At 45.5% G+C, this 19,267-nt stretch overlaps 1 protein-coding gene across 2 annotated transcripts in view; it reads left to right on the top strand.

The window, feature by feature from the left end:
- The window catches only part of LOC148013853 (uncharacterized), a 162,684-nt gene that overhangs the window by 62,427 nt on the left and 80,990 nt on the right, over positions 1-19,267 (top strand). For both annotated transcript variants that reach the window (XM_087667392.1, XM_087667391.1), the window contains exons 6-8: positions 2,572-2,658; positions 2,782-2,881; positions 3,068-3,612. In XM_087667392.1, coding sequence (XP_087523518.1) covers positions 2,572-2,658; positions 2,782-2,881; positions 3,068-3,612 — 732 coding nt within the window. The remainder of the gene's footprint in view (positions 1-2,571; positions 2,659-2,781; positions 2,882-3,067; positions 3,613-19,267) is intronic.

Below are 19,267 nucleotides of genomic sequence, written 5' to 3'. Positions count from 1 at the left end.
CGCCTGCATCTCATGTTTGCTGGAGACGCCCGTCAGCTGGTCGCCAGTCTGCCACCCTCTCCTTGCTGGAGCCTGGCTGTGTCGCCTGTGACTCTCCTGCTCGCCTTTGAGCTGTCTCGTCACCATGCTGGTCTTCTGCCTCAGCGTGATGATCGTCTGCAGCACCTTATGCTCTGATACCAGTTTGTAGGGGCCGATTAGGCACGAAGATCGTGACACTGTCCTACGCGCAGTGAGAGCCAGAGAGAGTGAGAGCAGAGTAGAGAGTAAACACGTTTTTAGGTACAATGATGAGTGTGTACACGTTTTTAGCTAAGGGTGTGTTCACACCTGAGCACATTTAAAAGGCACGAGGCCTTTATTCCCCACAGTTGGAATATGAATGGATAGCTCAATCCACATTTTCTCTTGTTCTTCTCTTTGCCAAACCCTAATGATAAAATTGTACAAGCAAGCTGTACACTCAATGTATGACTTTGTGCCAGTGAGCTTGGCTCGATCTATGTGTCTATAGAGGATAATATGGTAAATATGTTAAACTACAAACTCCCTTGAGAAATGTTTGAAGCTTTGTGCAAGCTTTGAGTGTATTCACTTTTGGAGATTGACTAGTTGACCTTTGCCTGTGTTCACATCGTTTACCACAAGGCAGATTGTTGAACCCGTATACTTGTCTTATAGTCATCGTGGTGTGGATGTGTGGAACTTGGCTTGGGTAAACCAAAGGTCAATAGATCTTAAGTTGCAATAACTTAATTCTTAAAACTGAAATTCAGCAAAATGGCGGATGACCCTCATGTAATAAGAAGATAACCAAGGGAACTACAAACATCATGCAGATGACACAAAGCTGTCCAGTTATGAATGGCCTCCACTTTATCTGGATCTATCCTAACACCATCCTGAGAGACTTATGTGGAATACATAGTGAATCTCCTCCAAGAATTCACTCTTCTTACCATTAACAACCAACTGATGCTTGAGAAGTTCCTGAAAAACTATAGACAAATGCTTTCTATCCTCGTCTTCATTCTTTAAATAAAGAGGTGTATGTGACATTATGAGTTAGTTGCATGTCACTTGTGTAAACCAAGCTGTTCACAATAGCATGAAGGATACTCTTTAGAAGAGCTTCAGCTCTGATACCATGTGAAGATATACTAGGGTTTGCAAAGAAAACATTGGAAGTGTATGAATGCAATGAAATAGAGTGAACACTTTGCAGCTGGCAGCAAAAATACAGCAACTTGGAAGGTGCAGGGGACTGTTGCAGAGATGCAGACAATGCTGGACAGCAGCCTGCAGCCAAAAAGGAAGACTCTAGAGGCTGTAGAATCACTGGCAACCGCTGCAGAAAGTCATGGAGAAGGCTGTAGACTGAAACTTCAGAGAGTGTAGAATCACTAGGGACAGCTGTGGAAAGCCATGCACAAAACTGTGGACTCAAATTCAGCAGGTAGAAGACCTCTAGAAGGCAGGGCGGCAGCAAGGAAGAATCACCAATATTGTTAGTGGCAGCTTTGGCAGCAGGGGCATCACCTTTGACAGTTGGGAGGAAACTTCTGGAGCTGGGGAAGAACGCTGATGATGAGGATAAAGATGATCAAGATGATGGCACTGAATGTGGGGATTAATGATGAATGTGGCTATAAAAAGCAGAAATGTATTTTTTGGGCTGTGTAATAGGCTAGAAAAATGCTAGAAAATTATAATAATGTAGAAGGAAAATCATGTAGCTCAATATGCCCATGCCCAAATTTAACAAATTAAATGAGAGTTTTGCATTAAGGTTCATGTAACATGAATGAATTACATGCGCACACTAACTTACACATTATTAATTTATTATTGATTCACAGAACCTTGATTAGTGATGAACCTGCCCATGTCCAGATCAAACTTATGCAATGTCCTTGACTTGACCAAGAGCCAAAGATGCACATCTCCCATGACAATGTGCTATAACAGGTGGGCACTTTTTCTCTCTTGTTAGGGAGGGAATTTTTCCCAATGCGACTAATATTTCAGTTGATGGTACTTTGTACATCCCAGATTTCCACAAGTGAATGCCATTCTGATATGCAGAGTTGGAATAATGAGACAAATCTTGAAGGCTGAAGAATGTTTAAAGGATGGCGAAATGCCAAAGTTCATAACTGTAAAGGGTTCAATCCAAAAGTGGATGAGTCCTTGTTAAGGACTGATATGGCTAAAACAATGGCAAGAAATCAGTTACCTTGTTTTGGGCTTACTTTTTTTTGTACTATGATGGAATCAATGTGCGACCTCCCATAATCATGTCAAAGCTCATGGGTCTGGAGCTTGGTAATTGTCTTTAATGGTGGATGTTTTTCGCAGTTACATGCATTTGATTTCTCTGTCGCTTTCATTAGACTTACATTGTAGTACATTGATTAAGAAGTTCCATTACGAGAAAGAAGTTTACTATGTGTGGTAACACATTGTCTTGATCTGTTTTTTTCAAACATGTTGTACTATTATGCTCATTTGTCATGGCTGCCATGTCAGATTTTCAAAGTAGGATTTAATCCTGATTTATCTTTGTTTCAGGTCTATTTTTACCAGGCTCGATTTTGGTGGATTCTATACCTTGATTCTGGAAGTGGGAGATGAGATTATATCAGTGGCTACCATTAGGTCTGCAGCATAGAAGTCTGTTTTTCCTTCATAAGTTTTTGATACTTATCTCAACTTCTCTGCCCTCTATCGGCTGGAGCTTCCTGTTTGGACTATAGTCATCTGGTTGATGTTTCTCTGCAGAGTTCATGGGGCAAAGCTTGCAGAGATGCCTCTTATTGGTACGCGATACCAATATCGCCGGCAAGGCATGTGCCGACGTTTGATGCATGCACTTGAGAAGGTCTGTTGTTAATTATTCCAGTTAGAACAAAGAACTCTCTTGCTCTTGGTTTTTGGTGTTTCAGAAAAATTTCATTGACATGGTACCTCATTTTGTTAGGGGACTGTCAACTGATCATGTGAATGCATACATCAACCCAACGTACATAATTGTGATGGTTTCTAAGGTTTTCATAATTTTCAACAGATGCTGGCAACCTTAGGAGTGGAGAAATTGATATTGCCAGCAGTCCCTGAGTTACTAGACACATGGACAGGTGCATTTCACTTTCAAGTGATGAGCTCGTCAGAGGTTAAGGAACTCAGTAAACTAAACTTGGTGTCATTTCCTGGGACTACTCTTGTTCAGAAGCATTTGTTGATAGAAAGTTTTGCTCAGAAGCTGGTGTCTCAGAGTCGAGTTACAGAGGATGCACAATTACTTGAGAAGTCTTCATTTGAGTCTGTGGAGTTTATTCCTACACCTGCAGGTGCCATTTGTGCTGAGAAAATATGTAACATGAAAACAATAGAAAGCCCATCCATTAACACCATCTTGGTTGAGAAACAATGTTTTCTGGACAATGTTTCTCATGCACTAGGCTTCGATCAAGTTCAGGGGGCCACAGAGTTGTTTCCACCTGAAAGCCAACAGACTGCAGTGGGTTTATTTAGCAAAGAAGGCTACGCTGGTGCTTGTTCCAATAGAGAAATGAATGCCAACCAGAAAAAATGCAAACTGCGCAGTGATAAGTACGTATCTCTTTCATCTCTTAGTGTGCAAAGTATAGGCTTTGTAATGAACATTTTCATGCTGTTCTCTTCCCCCAACGAGATGTGCAGACACTGATTCATATAGCTAGGACCAATAAAACGAACTTTTTTCACAATGACACTTCATTGAAAGCAATACATGAGGTAGTGGAGGGAATAGAATTGTCAGCAGTAACCCTATATAGGAGCTGTGATGCCATTACCTTTTATGTGAATACATGATTTATGCACTCTACGTCCTAATCTAGAAAGGATGTGGTTGTGTGGTGAGATAAGCTCTTCAGATTTTCATCGTAGAATAATTGGTCTTGCTATGCGTGGGCATGCAAATTAGCACCCAAATCTGAGGTTTCTTTCATGTTGAGAGCACTCAGGTGGCTCAGTTACACACATAAATGTCCTAAAATTATCATTGTGCACTTGCTTGTATCTATTAATTTTTTGTTGTTATTTTCTGCCTATCTGTTCTCTACTATTTGCACTACTTTAATCTCTGTATCTACAAGGCCAATTGTACACACACACACACACACACACACACACACACACACACACAGAGTGTGTGTGTGTGTGTGTGTGTAGACATGTACATATATATATACATATATATATATATATATATATATATATATATATATATATATATATATATATATATATATAGAGAGAGAGAGAGAGAGAGAGAGAGAGAGAGAGAGAGAGAGAGAGAGAGAGAGAGAGAGAGAGATGCTTTGGCATCTGGTCTTCATATTAATATGCAGAAATCTACACTTCTCTCCTGTACGGAGACTGATCTGCAGGCCTTGGGCTGGCATGGAATTGTGATCCCAAAGGGAAATATAACCAGACACTTGGGATATCCTGTTGGGGTGGAGGTAGCAGCTTGGGCCTTACTGGATTGGATGGCCTCTCGGATTCATGACAGGTTCATGTATTGGAAATCTCAAGGCTGGCCTTTACATGTTAGACTGAAAGTTGCGCAAAGTATTATAATCAATATGATATCGTTCTTTTTGCCACTCCTCCCCTGGACTAAGAAGTCCCTTTTGGAACTTGTTCAGCCTATTAGGTTTATGTTGTGGAAAAAGAAGGGGAATCGGTTGGGTTAGGTTTGGATTTCGTGGCAGCATGTGACTACACCTAAACGAATGGGGGGAGCAGCACTGTTGGATGTTAATTTGCCTATGAAAGCCTTGAGGTTGGCCCTTTTGCAGGCGTTATGTGTACAGAGTCATCCTTGGTCGGACATTGCAAAATTTTTCATTGAAAAGACTGGTATCTCTCATGGTAATACGGTTATTTGTGCCTCTTGGTGGCATGTGCTCAACTCCTCTAGACAAATTAAGACCACCCAGTCTTTTCTCCTTTCTCATTTGATTGCATTGTGGCAGGAGATCTTACGTTTCTTAGTTTGGCGCTCTCCTGAGATTCGCAAGGAGGCGAAATCACTGCAAGGAGAGATCTTAGCCTCCTCCAGGTTGTTGGATTGGCCGGACAAAGATTTGCATAGACTCAAGTTTAATCGGATGGCTCATTTGGGGTTGTAGACAGTTTTTGATGGTGTTATTCCTGGGCAGTCCCGTCTTTACTATTTTCGGCGTATTCGTCAACACTTTCAGGTACCCCGTGGATATTGTGATATTTGGTCATCCATACAGGTCACACTTTAGAGGTTCTCTCCTTTACCAGTGCTATAGCCATTGTATCCATGGCGTGATTGGAAGTTTGTGATTCCAGATGATTTTGAGAAGAGGTCTGCTAACCAGATTCCTATCAGATGGTGGAGGCCAAGAGATGGGTCACTACAAAGGTGAATAAATTATGGCATATTAGGGACGGCAAAAAGAAGTGGCAGGAAAGATTCCTTCAACTTTGGAAGTCTAAGGTTCCCTATCAGGGAAAAAGGTGAATAAATTATGGCATATTAGGGACGGCAAAAAGAAGTGGCAGGAAAGATTCCTTCAGCTTTGGAAGTCTAAGGTTCCCTATCAGGGAAAAGTCTTCTTGTGGAGACTCGTGATTGGTGGTATTCCAACTGGAGAGGTGTTGCGTGCGCAAAAGATCTCTGCTGGTCGTTGTGTATTTTGCACTACATGTGATGAAACATAGCTTCATCTTTTTGCCTCTTGTCCAGTAGCGCGATAGATTTGGTGTTTTATTTCTAGCGTTTGACTCTCGGCGACTCAGCTCCGGATAACAGCCCGGTCATGGATGATGGGAAAGCTGCCCTCCGTGCCTTCTTTGCATTCTGATTATTCATGCCTGTTCCAGTTCCTTAGATGGACTGCCTGATGGCATATTTGGCGAGCTCGGAATGTCTTTCTTTTTGATTTGGTCTCGGGCATCCATGGTCATGTGGCCCGTATTCGAGGTTTAGTGCTATGGCAGATTTTTTCTATGATATCAGCTGACTTGGTTCTTCCTGACAATGCTGCCCATTGTTCGCTCTACACCAGTAGTGTGATTTTCTCTTTGTGTCATAGTCCTAATAGTCTTTCGTCTCTTTCTTTGAGGACCTGTTGGTCTAATGTAACACACAGAGAGAGAGAGAGAGAGAGAGAGAGAGAGAGAGAGAGAGAGAGAGAGAGAGAGAGAGAGAGAGAGAGAGAGAGAGAGAGAGAGAGAGAGAGAGAGAGAGAGAGAGAGAGAGAGAGAGAGAGAGAGAGAGAGAGAGAGAGAGAGAGAGAGAGAGAGAGAGAGACTGCGCCTGCGCTATCTTGCCTTGTTTCTGCAGGTTGCCACACAGCGAGAGAGAGAGCGTGAGCGAGCAAGGGAAAGAGGCGTCTTGTTTCCTGCCTGTGGACGTGCCTTCCTTGCCCAGCGAGCGTTTGTTCTTGCTCCTGCGCTGCCTGAGCCCCTTCGTCAGTCCAGTGCAGTGTCCGTTATGTGAGAGAGAGAGAGAGAGAGAGAGAGAGAGAGAGAGAGAGAGAGAGAGAGAGAGAGAGAGAGAGAGAGAGAGAGAGAGAGAGAGAGAGGCCGACGCCGTTTTTGCCTCCGGTGAGCTCCTGGCTCGGCACCGGCACAAGTAGTGATACAACATGGCTGGTTTGGATATGGCTTTTATAGACCAAACGGTGGCAGCTCTTGGTCCAGATTTTGATACAGAGGAACCAGAGGATATGGTTCCTTGCACAGAGGAGATGCGCCCTGATCATGACTTCTAGCCAAGTATACTTCGGAAGAGACAATGGATCATCAGGAACGTTCTTATGCTCAGATTGCCTCTGATTCTGTGGATTCTCAGGATGTTGACTGGAAGCATTTGCTGGAGTTTGCCAACACTCTGCTTGGCGATTATGTTCAACATAATCATGAAGCGTTTTTTGACTCTGGAACTAAAGATGTTCTGGAAGCCACTGTGGACTCGAAAAATGTCTTGCGCTCATTTTCAGTGTTTTATGAATGTGCTGTTATACCCTTCTTCACTCGTAGGATCCTAGTGCTTTCCCGTATTCGCCAGTGGTTGCACAGTCTGCTATAAGGGGAGTGTGTTGAAGAGATTTTTGTTGGGCTCTGAGGCTTTTATGAGGTGCTGTTGAAATCTGAGAAGCATCGTGCTGATCTCCTGTTTAAATTGCCATTGTTCTTTGATCGCCGTTTGGTCCACGTTGTGCCATGGCGCCCAATGGCATATTTTCAGCGCCTGCTTCAACGTGAATGCCCGGTGTGGGTTGAAGTGGAAAATTGTCCGGCTGTCTATTGGCCACTGTGAAAGGATGCCATGGCCGTGGTGGGCACTGTTCTGGTCCCCTCGAGCCTCAGGGCCATGAATCGTAACCGTTTGTGTATGTTATGAGACACTGCTAGGAAAAGGCCTGCTTGGTTATGTCTTAATTGCTTTGGCATGCATCCTTTGCACTTTCGTTTGAAATGGGGTAACTTTGCAGGGTATTGCTTTTCGTGTGAAAAATTGAGGCATTTTATGGCCGAATGCCCAGAGAAGCAACCGACTTCAGATGCTGAGCATTTTGTGCTGCCCATGGAAGATATGGTACTTGATGCTCCGTCACAGGATACAACCTAGCCACCTAAAGTTTTGGATAAAGGTAAACAACATGTTTTAGGTTTGGATTCCCGTGCCAATGACTGGGTAGATGTACGTGCAAAAAAAGGTAAAAGGTTTGATGCTGGCATGGCGGATACTGTGCCTACTGCTTCACAAGATTCCATGCACACTTATATGCCCCGGAATGAGATGTTGTCTTCAGAGCATCCTGCTCATCCTATGGTTTCTTCTGCACCTCGTAATCAGTCTACTAGGAAAGTATATTCAGACGGTCCAAAGGGCCCACCTGCTAAGTTGACTTTTGATACTAGAGGTAATGTGATTACCCCATGGGATCGTCGTTATTCCCGCTCCATCCCCAAGACAGTGGATATTCCGTCTACCTCTAAAGCCGGCCATCAGAACTCTTTTGCTGTGTTAGCAGATTTTTTGGATGAGGGAGTCCTTGACATTCTAGTAGAAAAGGTTAAATGGAGGCAAGCTGTCCCTCGTATGTGATTTTCTTTTTTGAATACACATGGAATATGCAAGGCATTTGTTCTCGCCATAAGCAACATGCCATGTGGATTGTATTGCATGAGAATTAGTGGGATGTCTTGTGTGCTGTTGAGCACAAGAGCCACGGTGAAGCATGAAAAGTTGTGGATTGCCATGGGTTTCGCTTGTTTTATGCAGGGACACATGCCATGCATTATTCTGGTGTGGTTATCATTGTACATGAGAAATATCAGCCTGTTCTTATTAAAAATGATGTACATGGCCGTTTTGTGGTGATTGAAGTTTTATTTGAAGGAGAGATCTTATGGTTACTTGGCCTCTATGCTCCGAATGATCCTTTATCCCACCGAGATCTTTGGAATACTTTGCAGACCTCCTTGTCACTTGGCAGACGGGGTTTTTTAATGGGGGATTTTAATATGTGTGTTGATTCTTCACAGTCCACATCAGAGCATTCGGTGATGGACATCCCGGAAAGTTATGTGTGGAATGCGTTTGCTCTTGCTGTACTTAAGCAAGATCTTTGGTCCTGGCTACACCCTTCTTCTGCAGGGTTTACTTTCCATTCTGCGCAGTATGCAACTACATGGTCATGGTTGGACCGCATGTACATCATGCAGAATGATGATTTTCTTCCTGAGATACTGGAAATGAAAGTGTTGCAGCAATATGCCTTGTTGGACCATTTTCCTCTACAGCTTGAGATGCTTGCACAACCCATTGCACCTTTTAAGCAATTTTTGGATAGACTTCTTTTGCGTTTCAACTCGTCTTATTTGAAGCATTCAATCTTTCATGGCTATATGCAGCAATTGATTGATAGATTCTTATTGGACTTCTCCTCTGAGGGCAATGCTTAGTTTGAACGATTGCTCTCTAATGTGTAGTGGGTTGTTCGGCAGTATGAGATCCATCATGCCTCTCTTTGTTGGCGGTGTCGACAAGCAGCGAAGGAATTATTGGCTTTGGTTCGTTGTCTGCTGTTGGATACTCTAGATGATGTATTTCTGTTGCCATTGGCGATGCATTTTGGCTGATCTTATTAAAGAGTTTCAGTGGAAATCTTATCAGCAGGCCAAATTGCAAAATTTGACTAAGAATTTGTAAGATAGTGCTTGTCAGACTCATATGTTCTTTCGAGCTCTACATGCATCTCCTGCTCGAGAAAATATGACTAGACTCCAGGATCCAGAAGGTCAAACGGTCATTGATCCTCAGACTATTGTGAATATGTGTAGGAATTATTTTCTAGACCTTCTTGGTTCTTCTCCTTCACCTTCTGACCAAGTTACTCATGCACGTTCAGTTTTCTATGATTTGGTCCGCAATCAGGTTCCACATGACATGCAAACTACTTTGGAGACAGATATTTGTGAGGCGGAGGTTATGGATGTTTTGTTACACCTACCCAAGGATACAAGTCCCGGTAGGGATGGTCTCACCAATGAATTCTTTGAGGTTTTTTCTACTCAACTGGTGAAACTATTGACGACTATGTTTCAACAGGTTTGCGAAATGGGGTTCATGCCTTCCTCATGGAAAGAAGGTCTTATCAAATTGCTTCCAAAAGTTCCTTTGCCGTGAATGTTAAAACATTGGAGACCAATTTCTTTGATGGGTTCGATATATAAAATCTTTTCCAAAGTGATGGCGAATCGGCTTCACAAGCATCTTCCGGCCATTGTGCATCCTCTTCAATATGGTTTCATTAAGGGCCGAAACATTTTGCATGATATCTTAAATGTGCAAATGGCTATTGACTATGCAAGGCACTCTAATCAGGAAGTGGTATTGATTCAATTGGACCTAGAAAAGGCTTTTGATTATTTAGACTGGTCTTTCATTGCAGATATTATGTCTACTATGGGCTTTGGTACTCAGATGTCCCGCTTGACCTACACCATTAGTGCTGCGGCTTCTTCGTGAGTTACACTAAATGACGGTGTTACCGAGCCATTTGTCCTTGCAGGCTCTATGAGACAGGGTTGCCCTTTGAGTCCTCTCTTCTTTGCCCTTGCGACTCATTTGGTTCTTTCGATGTTATCTTCTATGGCAGCTTCGACTCAGTTGGCTTGATTATCGCTTCCTTTTGGACAGCACTTCATTAGTCAATCTTTGGCTGATGACAACTTTATGATTTTACGTGGGGACAAGGATATTCTTCGCAAAGCATTAGATGTTTGGACGCTCTTTGGTCAGGCGTCTGGTCTTCATATCAATGCTTTGAAATCAGCCATTCTCAGTTACAGGGAGTCAGATTTACAGTCATTGGGCTGGCAGGGACTGGTTGTTCCCTGTGGTTCCATCGTCAAGCATCTTGGGTATCCTTTGGGTGTTGATGTTCGGCCAAAGCAACTACTAGAGTGGATTTGACAGAAACTGGCAACCAAGTTTCTGTATTGGAAGTCGCAGGCTTGGCCCTTCCATGTTCGCCTCAAAGTGGCTCAGACAATTATGTTGCCAATGCTCACATATTTCTTGCCACTGCTGCCTTGGACTACTACTACTTTGAATGCTCTTACTCAGTACATTCGTTTCATGTTATGGAAGAAGGACTCCTTGCATGCAGACATTTCATGGATTTCTTGGTCGCATGCATGTACCCTCAAATGCATGGGTGGTGGGGCTATTTTGGATGCCGAAACTTATATGCTGGCTCTTCGTTGGTCTCTTTTTCGTGCCATGTGCTTGGATCATCACCCGTGGGTCATTATAGCCCGTTATTTTCTTGAGGATCACGGGCTTGTGCATGGTAATACCCAAATTCGGAGCTCCTGGTGGCATGTTCTTAATGCAGACTCTCGGTTTTCTAGTCCTTCCTCATCCCTGCTTGCTCATTTGGTATGGTCCTGGAAATTGGTCCTCCAGAAGGCTCGGTGGCATCCAGCGGAGTACCACTTACATACTAACTCTTTTCAACTGGAATTGTTGGCAACCTCGCGATTACTTTCTTGGGAAGGCAAACATGAGCTCAGACCAAAATTTAACCGCATGGCATGCTTGGGCTTGACTTTAGTTGTTGCAGATGCCACCCTTGCCAGTCGCAATGTGTTGATATTGTTTCGCACAGCCAGGAGGCTTTTCAGGATCCCTCGTGGATACCGTGATTTATGGGGACAGCTTTTGATGGTGCTCCAGAGCAGACAACCCTTTCCTGCCCTTGCTTTGTATCGTCCCTGGCAGGACTGGGACCTTGCAGGTCGGTTGAATTTGGAAAAGGCCTCAGCTAATGAGGTGTATCATCTTCTGATTAAAGATCATCAATGGCAGGTTACTAAAGCTAGTACTGTATGGGGATTGCGTAAATCTCAGTCATGGTGGAAGGTGGTTGAACAAGACACCTTTCAAATGCAAGGTCTTTCTTTGGAGGGTGATGATTGGTGGTTTTCCTCTTGCTTCAGGCCTTTCCAAGCGTCGAATCTCCAACGGCAATTGTTTCTTTTGCACCACGAGTGTGGAATTGGCCCGTCATCGATTTATTTCTTGCCCTCTCGCTAAGAATATCTGGTCATTCTTGTCAGTGGTTTGGCGAGCAGTGGTTGGTTTCTCGCTAAGCCCTTTTGATTGGATTTTTGTATGGCCCAAATACCCCACACTGGCACATTCGCATATCAAGATCTTGTTTCACTTTCTTAGATACTGGGGCTGCTGGCACTTTTGGACCACTCGGAATGCCTTTCTTTTTGATTCGGCCTCTAATGTTCCGGGGCATATTGCGAGGCTTAGAGGTCTCCTGGATTCGCAGTTAGATCTCATTCGGCACTCTGACTTACTCCCTCGGGAGGACTTACTTCCCTGGCATATGGCAATTTCCTCTGCGTCTTTGCCATGACTTTTGTAACTCGATGGCTGAGAGCCATCGTGTATCTTGTAATCATGTAAACTTGTACCTTTTTTTCGTAATTAATACAATTACCTTTTACGAAAAAGAGAGAGAGAGAGAGAGAGAGAGAGATTGTTGACTTGATGGTCTGATGTAAATATTTACTACTCAATTCAATTATCTTTACGAAAAAAGAGACAGAGAGAGATATGGGCGACCCTCCACAGGTTAGGTAATGGCAGCAACTGATCTGCGCCTGGCCTGAAGATTGCTGTCGAGTAGAGTCTGCGGACTGGACATTCTCCTATTGATGACTTCTCTTACCAGTGATGAAATGGAAAGCGACATTTGGGCTCTGCAATCTAATGGCATCGACATGGCCTTTCTCAATTAGCAGATTGGGCAAGGGAATGAAAAAGACTTCGCTGATCCGGATGGCGATTCCTCGGCTGATGAACTCGGGGCCATTGCAGGATAGTGAAGAGATGGCTAAAGGTCGTAGGATGTCGGTTGAAGAACCGGTCTTGGGCCCGAATTCGTCTCAGCTAGAGGTACATGTTTCGTGTTCACAACCCGATGGATCTTTACAATACATGCTGGCCACTGCGAATCATCTTATGGCAGAATATGTCGATCATAATGAGGATAAAGCTAACGCACTACCGGATGGAGATCAAGTAGTTGCAGTCATGGGAATTGACTTGGTTGTACAACATATAGTTGCTTTCCATGAGAGGGCAGCCATATTTTATTTTACTAGAAGGATCCCTTTGATCACTAGAATTCGTGCTCGGCTGTAGTCTATGCTTGCCATTTTTGAACAGTGCTCTGAACAAGTTTCAGGGCGTATGCAGGTTCCCTTGGTGGAAGAGATTTATGATGGTCCGAAGGGGTTCTTTGAGGTTCTTTTTTGTTCTGCAAAAGTACGGGCTCTTATTATGCAACACATTCCTTTGTTTATGGGTGGGCAACTAGTTCATGTGGTCCCTTGGAGGCCCATGGCTGAGTTTCAGGAGGTGCTGAGACAGGCATGTCCCATTTGGGTAGAGATGGTGGATTTCCCTGCGCATCTTTGGAGACTCCTCCCTCTGGTTTTGAGAACCATTGGGGAGGTTTTGGTGGAACCTCGGTTGGCTTCCTGCAATCGGAATAGGGCATGTATGCTTTGGAATATAGGGAAACCTCGCTTGACAAAGATTCGTTTTGAGGTTCTAGGGCTACAAACGTTGGTGCATGAGTTGAAATGGGGTACTTTTGTAAGATACTGTTTGAGATGTGGCCAGTTGGGCCATTTCATTTTGGAATGCGACAGAAATATGGAGGTAGGGCAATGCTCTATGGAGGCAGATATGGAAATGCAAGACCACCTCCCTCAACGATTCGGAAGCTTGTGGCTGATCTTGAGCAGCTTTCTCAACATGATCGTGATGAAGGCAAGAAGGACGTCTCCCATGCTGATGGGGAGCGTGCTTCACTTGCGGGTTGGCAGAACTTGCCTCTTCAGGAGGATTCCTGGGTTATAGTTGTTCGTTGTAATGCAAGACAGGATTCTCGCTCCACTCCTGCTCATCCTCCGCCACCCCCTATCACTCAAATCTTTCAACGTAGAGGAAAGGGGTTTTATATGAAACCCCAATCTTCGCGTGCTCTGGCAGGAGAAGATAAAAGGCCTTTTGATTTTGCTTTGCGCTTTGGTGCACGTGGGAGGCTTGTGCCTGTCAGAGTGCAGCGATGCGGAAGCGTGGGACCAAGACTGAGAGAGAGAGTGAACGCAAAGAGAAGAGAGAGAGAGAAAGAGACAGTGGAAGATGAAGATCTGCTGTATAAAGTGTGCTGTATACAAAGATATGCAGATATGTACACGGGTGCAGTGCGCGGGACTGCGCGTCTCCACCTCGACGATGCAACCTGCTGTCCACCTCGAAGTACGCTGCAGTCTGCACGATCTCCAGCCTGAAATCTGCAGTATAGAAGTGTGGAAGACTGTGCAGAATGTCGGCTATAAATAGCCAGAAATAATGCATCCAGAAATAGCAGGTCGGCTGCAGCCGACTGGTACTGTACAGGTCGGACTGCCACGTGGCTGTCTGACTGGTCAGTCCGACCAGGCGCCTGTACGGCTAGGGAATCTGATCGCTAACAGCCCCTCTTAGAGCCTGGACGGGGCAGAAGCCTGAGGGATCTAGCATGTCTCCGAAGTAGAGCCTGGGGAAGCGCCTTCGTAAACAAATCTGCAAGATTGTCCTCGGTCTTGCAGTACTCCACAGCGATGGTCTCATCCAGAAGCTTCTCTCTGATGAAGTGGTACTGGATCTTGATTTGCTTGATCTGGGCATGGAAAACAGGATTCCGTGCCAAGGCAATGCAACTCTCATTGTCGCATTGCCACAGAGCCTCACATGTGGTGGAAGACGCAGCCCGATACTCCGCCTCAATAGACGAAAGGGCTACCGTGGGCTGCTTCTTGCTACTCCATGAGATAACACTTGCACCCAAGGTAAAACAATAGCTTGTAGTAGACCGCCTATGGTCCACATCGCCAGCCCAATCCGAGTCGCTTCAACCTGCAAGAACAAGATCTGAACCACCTGTGCCTGCTGGATAATGAATCCCTAAGTCAGATGTCCCCCTCAAATACCGAAGTATCTGCTGGGCAGCCTGCCAATGCACCGTCTGAGGTTCACTCATAAACCCCGCCAAGAGACCAATAGCAAAACAAAGATCAACACGAGTGTTGAGGAGCCAAATCAATGATCCAATCAACTGACGATAGTGGGAAGCATCCGCCAAGGGAGAATCAGAATGTGAAGTGGCCTTCTAGTTCGGACAATCCTCCATCACAAAAGAAACCAAGAGCCTCCTGTACATATCTCTGCTGAGAGATGAAAATCCCCCTCTGAGACTGATAAATCTCATGGCCCAAGAAGAAGTGGAGTAGACCCAAGTCCCTCATCTCGAACGCCTGATGTAAAGCTGCCTTCGTCTCTTTGACCTTCTGTGCATGATCACCTATGACAATCAAATCATTAACATATAACACAAAAAGCACACAGCCAGCCTCGGAAGTGTGTACATAAAGTTGCGGATCGGCCTTGGAACGCCGATATCCCAACTGTGACTGAAGGAACGAGTCAATCTTCTCGTTCCATGCATGCGGAGCCTGCTTGAGGCCATACAAGGCCTTCTTTAACTTGTAGACTTGCCCATCTGAAGATCCAAAGCCAGGAGGCTGCTCTACATAGATCTCCTCCTTTAAGTCACCATTGAGGAAGGCCGACTTCACATCCAACTGGTAGACATGCCATCTCCTATGGCCAGCCAAGGCAAGAACAGCTCGAATAGTCGCCATACGAGCAGTGGGGGCAAAAGTATCATGACAATAAATCCCTGGGCGCTGTGCAAAACCTTTAGCAACAAGGCGAGCCTTGTGCTTGTCCAAAGAACCATCGCTAAGGTACTTGGTCTTGAAGACCCATTTGACGCCAATCACCTTCTTACGAGAGGGGCGAGGCACAAGGTACCAAGTGCCATTTCTCTCAATAGCCTCCAACTCGGCTTCCATAGCTTTCTTCCATGGTGCGGACTGTAAAGCCTCCTTCACGGAGGTGGGCTCTCGATCCTGCATAACACAGGTCATCAAACAATAGTTAGAGCAAACAAGCTCTGTAGAATGTGCCTGGTGCCTTCGTGACCGCCACGGACCATCCTGCGGTCCCCACTTCTCAGGGACCCCCTTGATCTCTAAATCTCCGAGTGTGTCACGGGCCCAACGAGGAGGCCGAACCTCTCCTCGTCGCTCTCCATTAGCTGAAGACGCTGGGATATCCATCGGTGGTAACTCCTCGGGGGTGACTGGTGGAACAATAGACTCTGTATTGGAAATAAAATCGGAATCAAAAGGCGCGGGCTCCAAAGGAACTGCCTCGGGAGCCCAACTCTCCCCTGGATCTCCAAGAACGGGATTCTCCTTACCCGCTGCTATGGCCGGAACCTCCACAAACCGCACATCTCGACTGGTGTACATATCCCGCTTGATGGGATCATACAAACGATAGCCTTGGGACTGAGAGCTGTAGCCAACGAACACCTGTCTTCGGGAAGCTGCTTCAAATTTATCATGATGAGTCTTGGGAATGTGAACATAGGCATCACACCCAAAAACCCTAAAATAAGAAACATCGGGCTTAGTCTCAAAGTAAGCCTCAAAAGGTGTCATCCCATCAACGGCCGAAGTGGGGGATCGATTGAGGATATGGACTGCAGTAGCCACAGCCTCAGCCCACAGAAACTGAGGTGTCTGTCGGTGCTCCATCATGGTGCACGCCATCTCGATCACACTTCGGTTCTTCCATTCAAGAATGCCATTTTCTTGAGGAGTGTTGGTGTTAGCAAAATTCTGGTGAATGTCTTTATCTGCACAAAAACGAGCAAACTCATTAGAAACAAATTCACCACCCTTGTCGGATCGCAAGGTCTTCAATCGCCGGCCCGATCGGTTCTCCTCAAAGAGAAGCCAATCCTTCAAGTGGGAGAAAGTCTCCGACTTCAATGCCAAGAAGTAGGCCCAAGTCATCTTGCTGTAGTCATCTACGATCAACATGAAGTACGAGCTTCCTTTCAAGGACTCGTTGCTCATAGGGCCACAAAGATTTGTAGATACAAGCTCCATCGGGGAAGTAGACCGCTGAAGCTTTGTTGGGAATCGCATCCCTATGCTGCTTCGCACGAATGCAGGAGACGCATGGTTGCTGGCTCACCACTATGTCCGACAACCCTCGAACAAGCTGTCCACGTGACGCCCTCCGAAGATAATCATAGTTGAGGTGACCAAACCGAGCATGCCATAGCTTTGACTGTGTCTGAGAGGTAAGAAGAAGAGTAGGGAGTGCGGTAGAAGACATCAATTTGTAGATGCCGTTCTCCTCATATCCTGATGAGAGAACCTTCCTTGACCCACGATCAAGGACTCGCACCGAATCACTGTCAAACTCCACCAAAAGTCCAAGTGAACAAATCTTATGAACGGAAAGTAGATGATACCCTAAACTTGGCACATGCAAGATCTCTGAGGTATGAGTACCACCACGTCCATCTGGAATAAGCTGCATCTCACCCTGTCCTACAATAGACACCGAAGAGCTATCTCCGATGAGAATCTGCCCGCGCGAAGGTCGCAACTGGGCAACACCAACTGATGAAGGAGTCATGTGCCGGGAGGCACCACTGTCAACGATCCACTCTGGAGTTTGGGGAGCTGTTATCGCAGCATCAGAAGCCTTCAGTGAAGAGTCCTCAATGACTGCTAGATGAAGAAATGCAGCTGATGAGGATGTAGCCACCACTCCAGAATCCTTCGTGTCCTTGTTGGCGTCTTTCTTATCTTTGTCAGGGCAATCCTTCTTCCAATGGCCGGTCTTACCACAAATATGGCATGTGGATTCTTTTTTCTTGTCCTTCTTTGACTTGTTGTTCTCCTTCTTTTTCTTTTGGTCCTTCCCCTTCTTTTGAGAGGCTTGACGTTAAAGCTTCCGACTTGGAAGCATGCTGTCCCTTCAGTTGTTCCTCTTGGTCCAAGACCATAGGAACCAACTTTTCCCACCGAAGAGTAGACTCACACCCCGAAGCAATAAGGGCGGAGTAAAAAGCACCGAATCGTGGCAGCAACTGGGTCAAGAGTGTGATCGCCATGTCTTCGGAGGAAATCGGCTTCCCCGCATTCTGAACCTGCATCTGAAGCTGTCTAAGCTTGTTGATGTGCTCCCGCAACGAAGAAGACTTGTTCACGGACAAGGTCCGCTTCTACACCTCCAAAGAAACCCGCTTCATAAGGGTCATCCGGTTATACATCTGTTCAAGCTCCAGCCATATCTCCCGAGCCACCGTCAAGTGCTCGATGTGGGCTATCACGACTGTAGTACAAGACAAAAAAAGAAAAGAACGAATTCGGGCATTCAGTTTGTGCCAGTGAGACTGAGCCTTGGCCAACTCCGCACGAGCATCGGAAGAGAGTTTGGACTCATCTCTTACCGAGGGCCGGTCGATCTCCTCCTGTACAAGCTCCGCCAAATTGTAAGACTCAAGGATGAACAACATCATCACGCGCCAGATGCGGTAATTGTCGCCATTGAGCTTTTGATCTGCGGGAAGAGCCGGTAAGACAGGCACCTTCCGATCCATGATTGTCTGGAACTCCAAGTCAATCTCTGTAGACATCTTCACCTGTAATGCCTTCACAAATGCAAAAAGCAGCCCCCTCTGACTGTAAAAACGCAGCCTACTAGGGCTCTTTCCTCCACGTCCCGAACCTTCTTCACCCGCCGGAGGCGATGAAAAAGTAAAACCTGCACTTGAAAGCTGAAAACTCAGCCTTCCTCCTCTTCAAACAGCAGTAAACAGCAGCAAATCCACCAACTGGACTCCTTTCCTGCGTGCCCATGCTCGCTTCAGCCTTGTTCCGATGCGCAGCCCTGCCGCTCGCCCTCGAACGCAGCCTTGTGTCGCGATGGAATCTCCTCTTCAGGTAGGTTCTTCACTCAGTCAGCCCTTCTTCACTGCTCTTATACCATGTCAGAGTGCAGCGGTGCGGAAGCGTGGGACCAAGATAGAGAGAGAGAGTGAACGCAGAGAGAAGAGAGAGAGAGAAAGAGACAGTGGAAGATGAAGATCTGCTGTATAAAGTGTGCTGTATACAAAGATATGCACCCGTGCTTCCATTGCCGGCTTGCAGAGGGCAAATATTGTTGATGTTATTGGAGGTGAAATGCAGAGATTCTAGGCTGCCAAGGCTATTGATGTAAAAGGGAAAGGGAAAGCGGCGGTTCAATAGTTCTTTTCATTTGTGATTCATTATGAAAATTGATCTGTGGAATGTGAAAGGTATTTCTTTGGGCTAAAAGAAGTACCGGTGGTGGAAAGTGGTGCTAGCTGGAAAATGGGATGTTTTCTGTGCTGTGGAGCATAAACAACACGCTTTGACTGGATCTTCATATGCATATAAGGATTATGCAATTTTCTGTAGTGGTCGTCCTCCACACTGATCGGGAGTTATGTTGGCGGTCAAATCCTCCCTACATCCATCGTTGGTCTCTCAAGACCCTCGTGGCCAATTTTTGATTCTTGAAATAATTTATGAGGGTGAGGTTTTGTGGATTGTAGGCGTGTATGCTCCTTCTAATGCAAGGGAATGTCGTCAGCTTTGGGAAGACCTGCACTACCTTGCCATGGCTCGTCAAGGCTTTGTTATGGGTGATTTTGATGCCTGTGTTTTGTGGATCAGGCGACCTCTCTGCATTCGGTTATGGATGGTC

Source organism: Lygodium microphyllum, chromosome 25 (assembly GCF_053477565.2).
Source record: "Lygodium microphyllum isolate KBCC chromosome 25, Lygodium_microphyllum_v1.1.10, whole genome shotgun sequence".
NCBI classification, from domain to species: domain Eukaryota; kingdom Viridiplantae; phylum Streptophyta; class Polypodiopsida; order Schizaeales; family Lygodiaceae; genus Lygodium; species Lygodium microphyllum.
The sequence above is the reverse complement of the archived record's forward strand: the minus strand, read 5'-3'. Positions and strand labels throughout refer to the sequence as shown.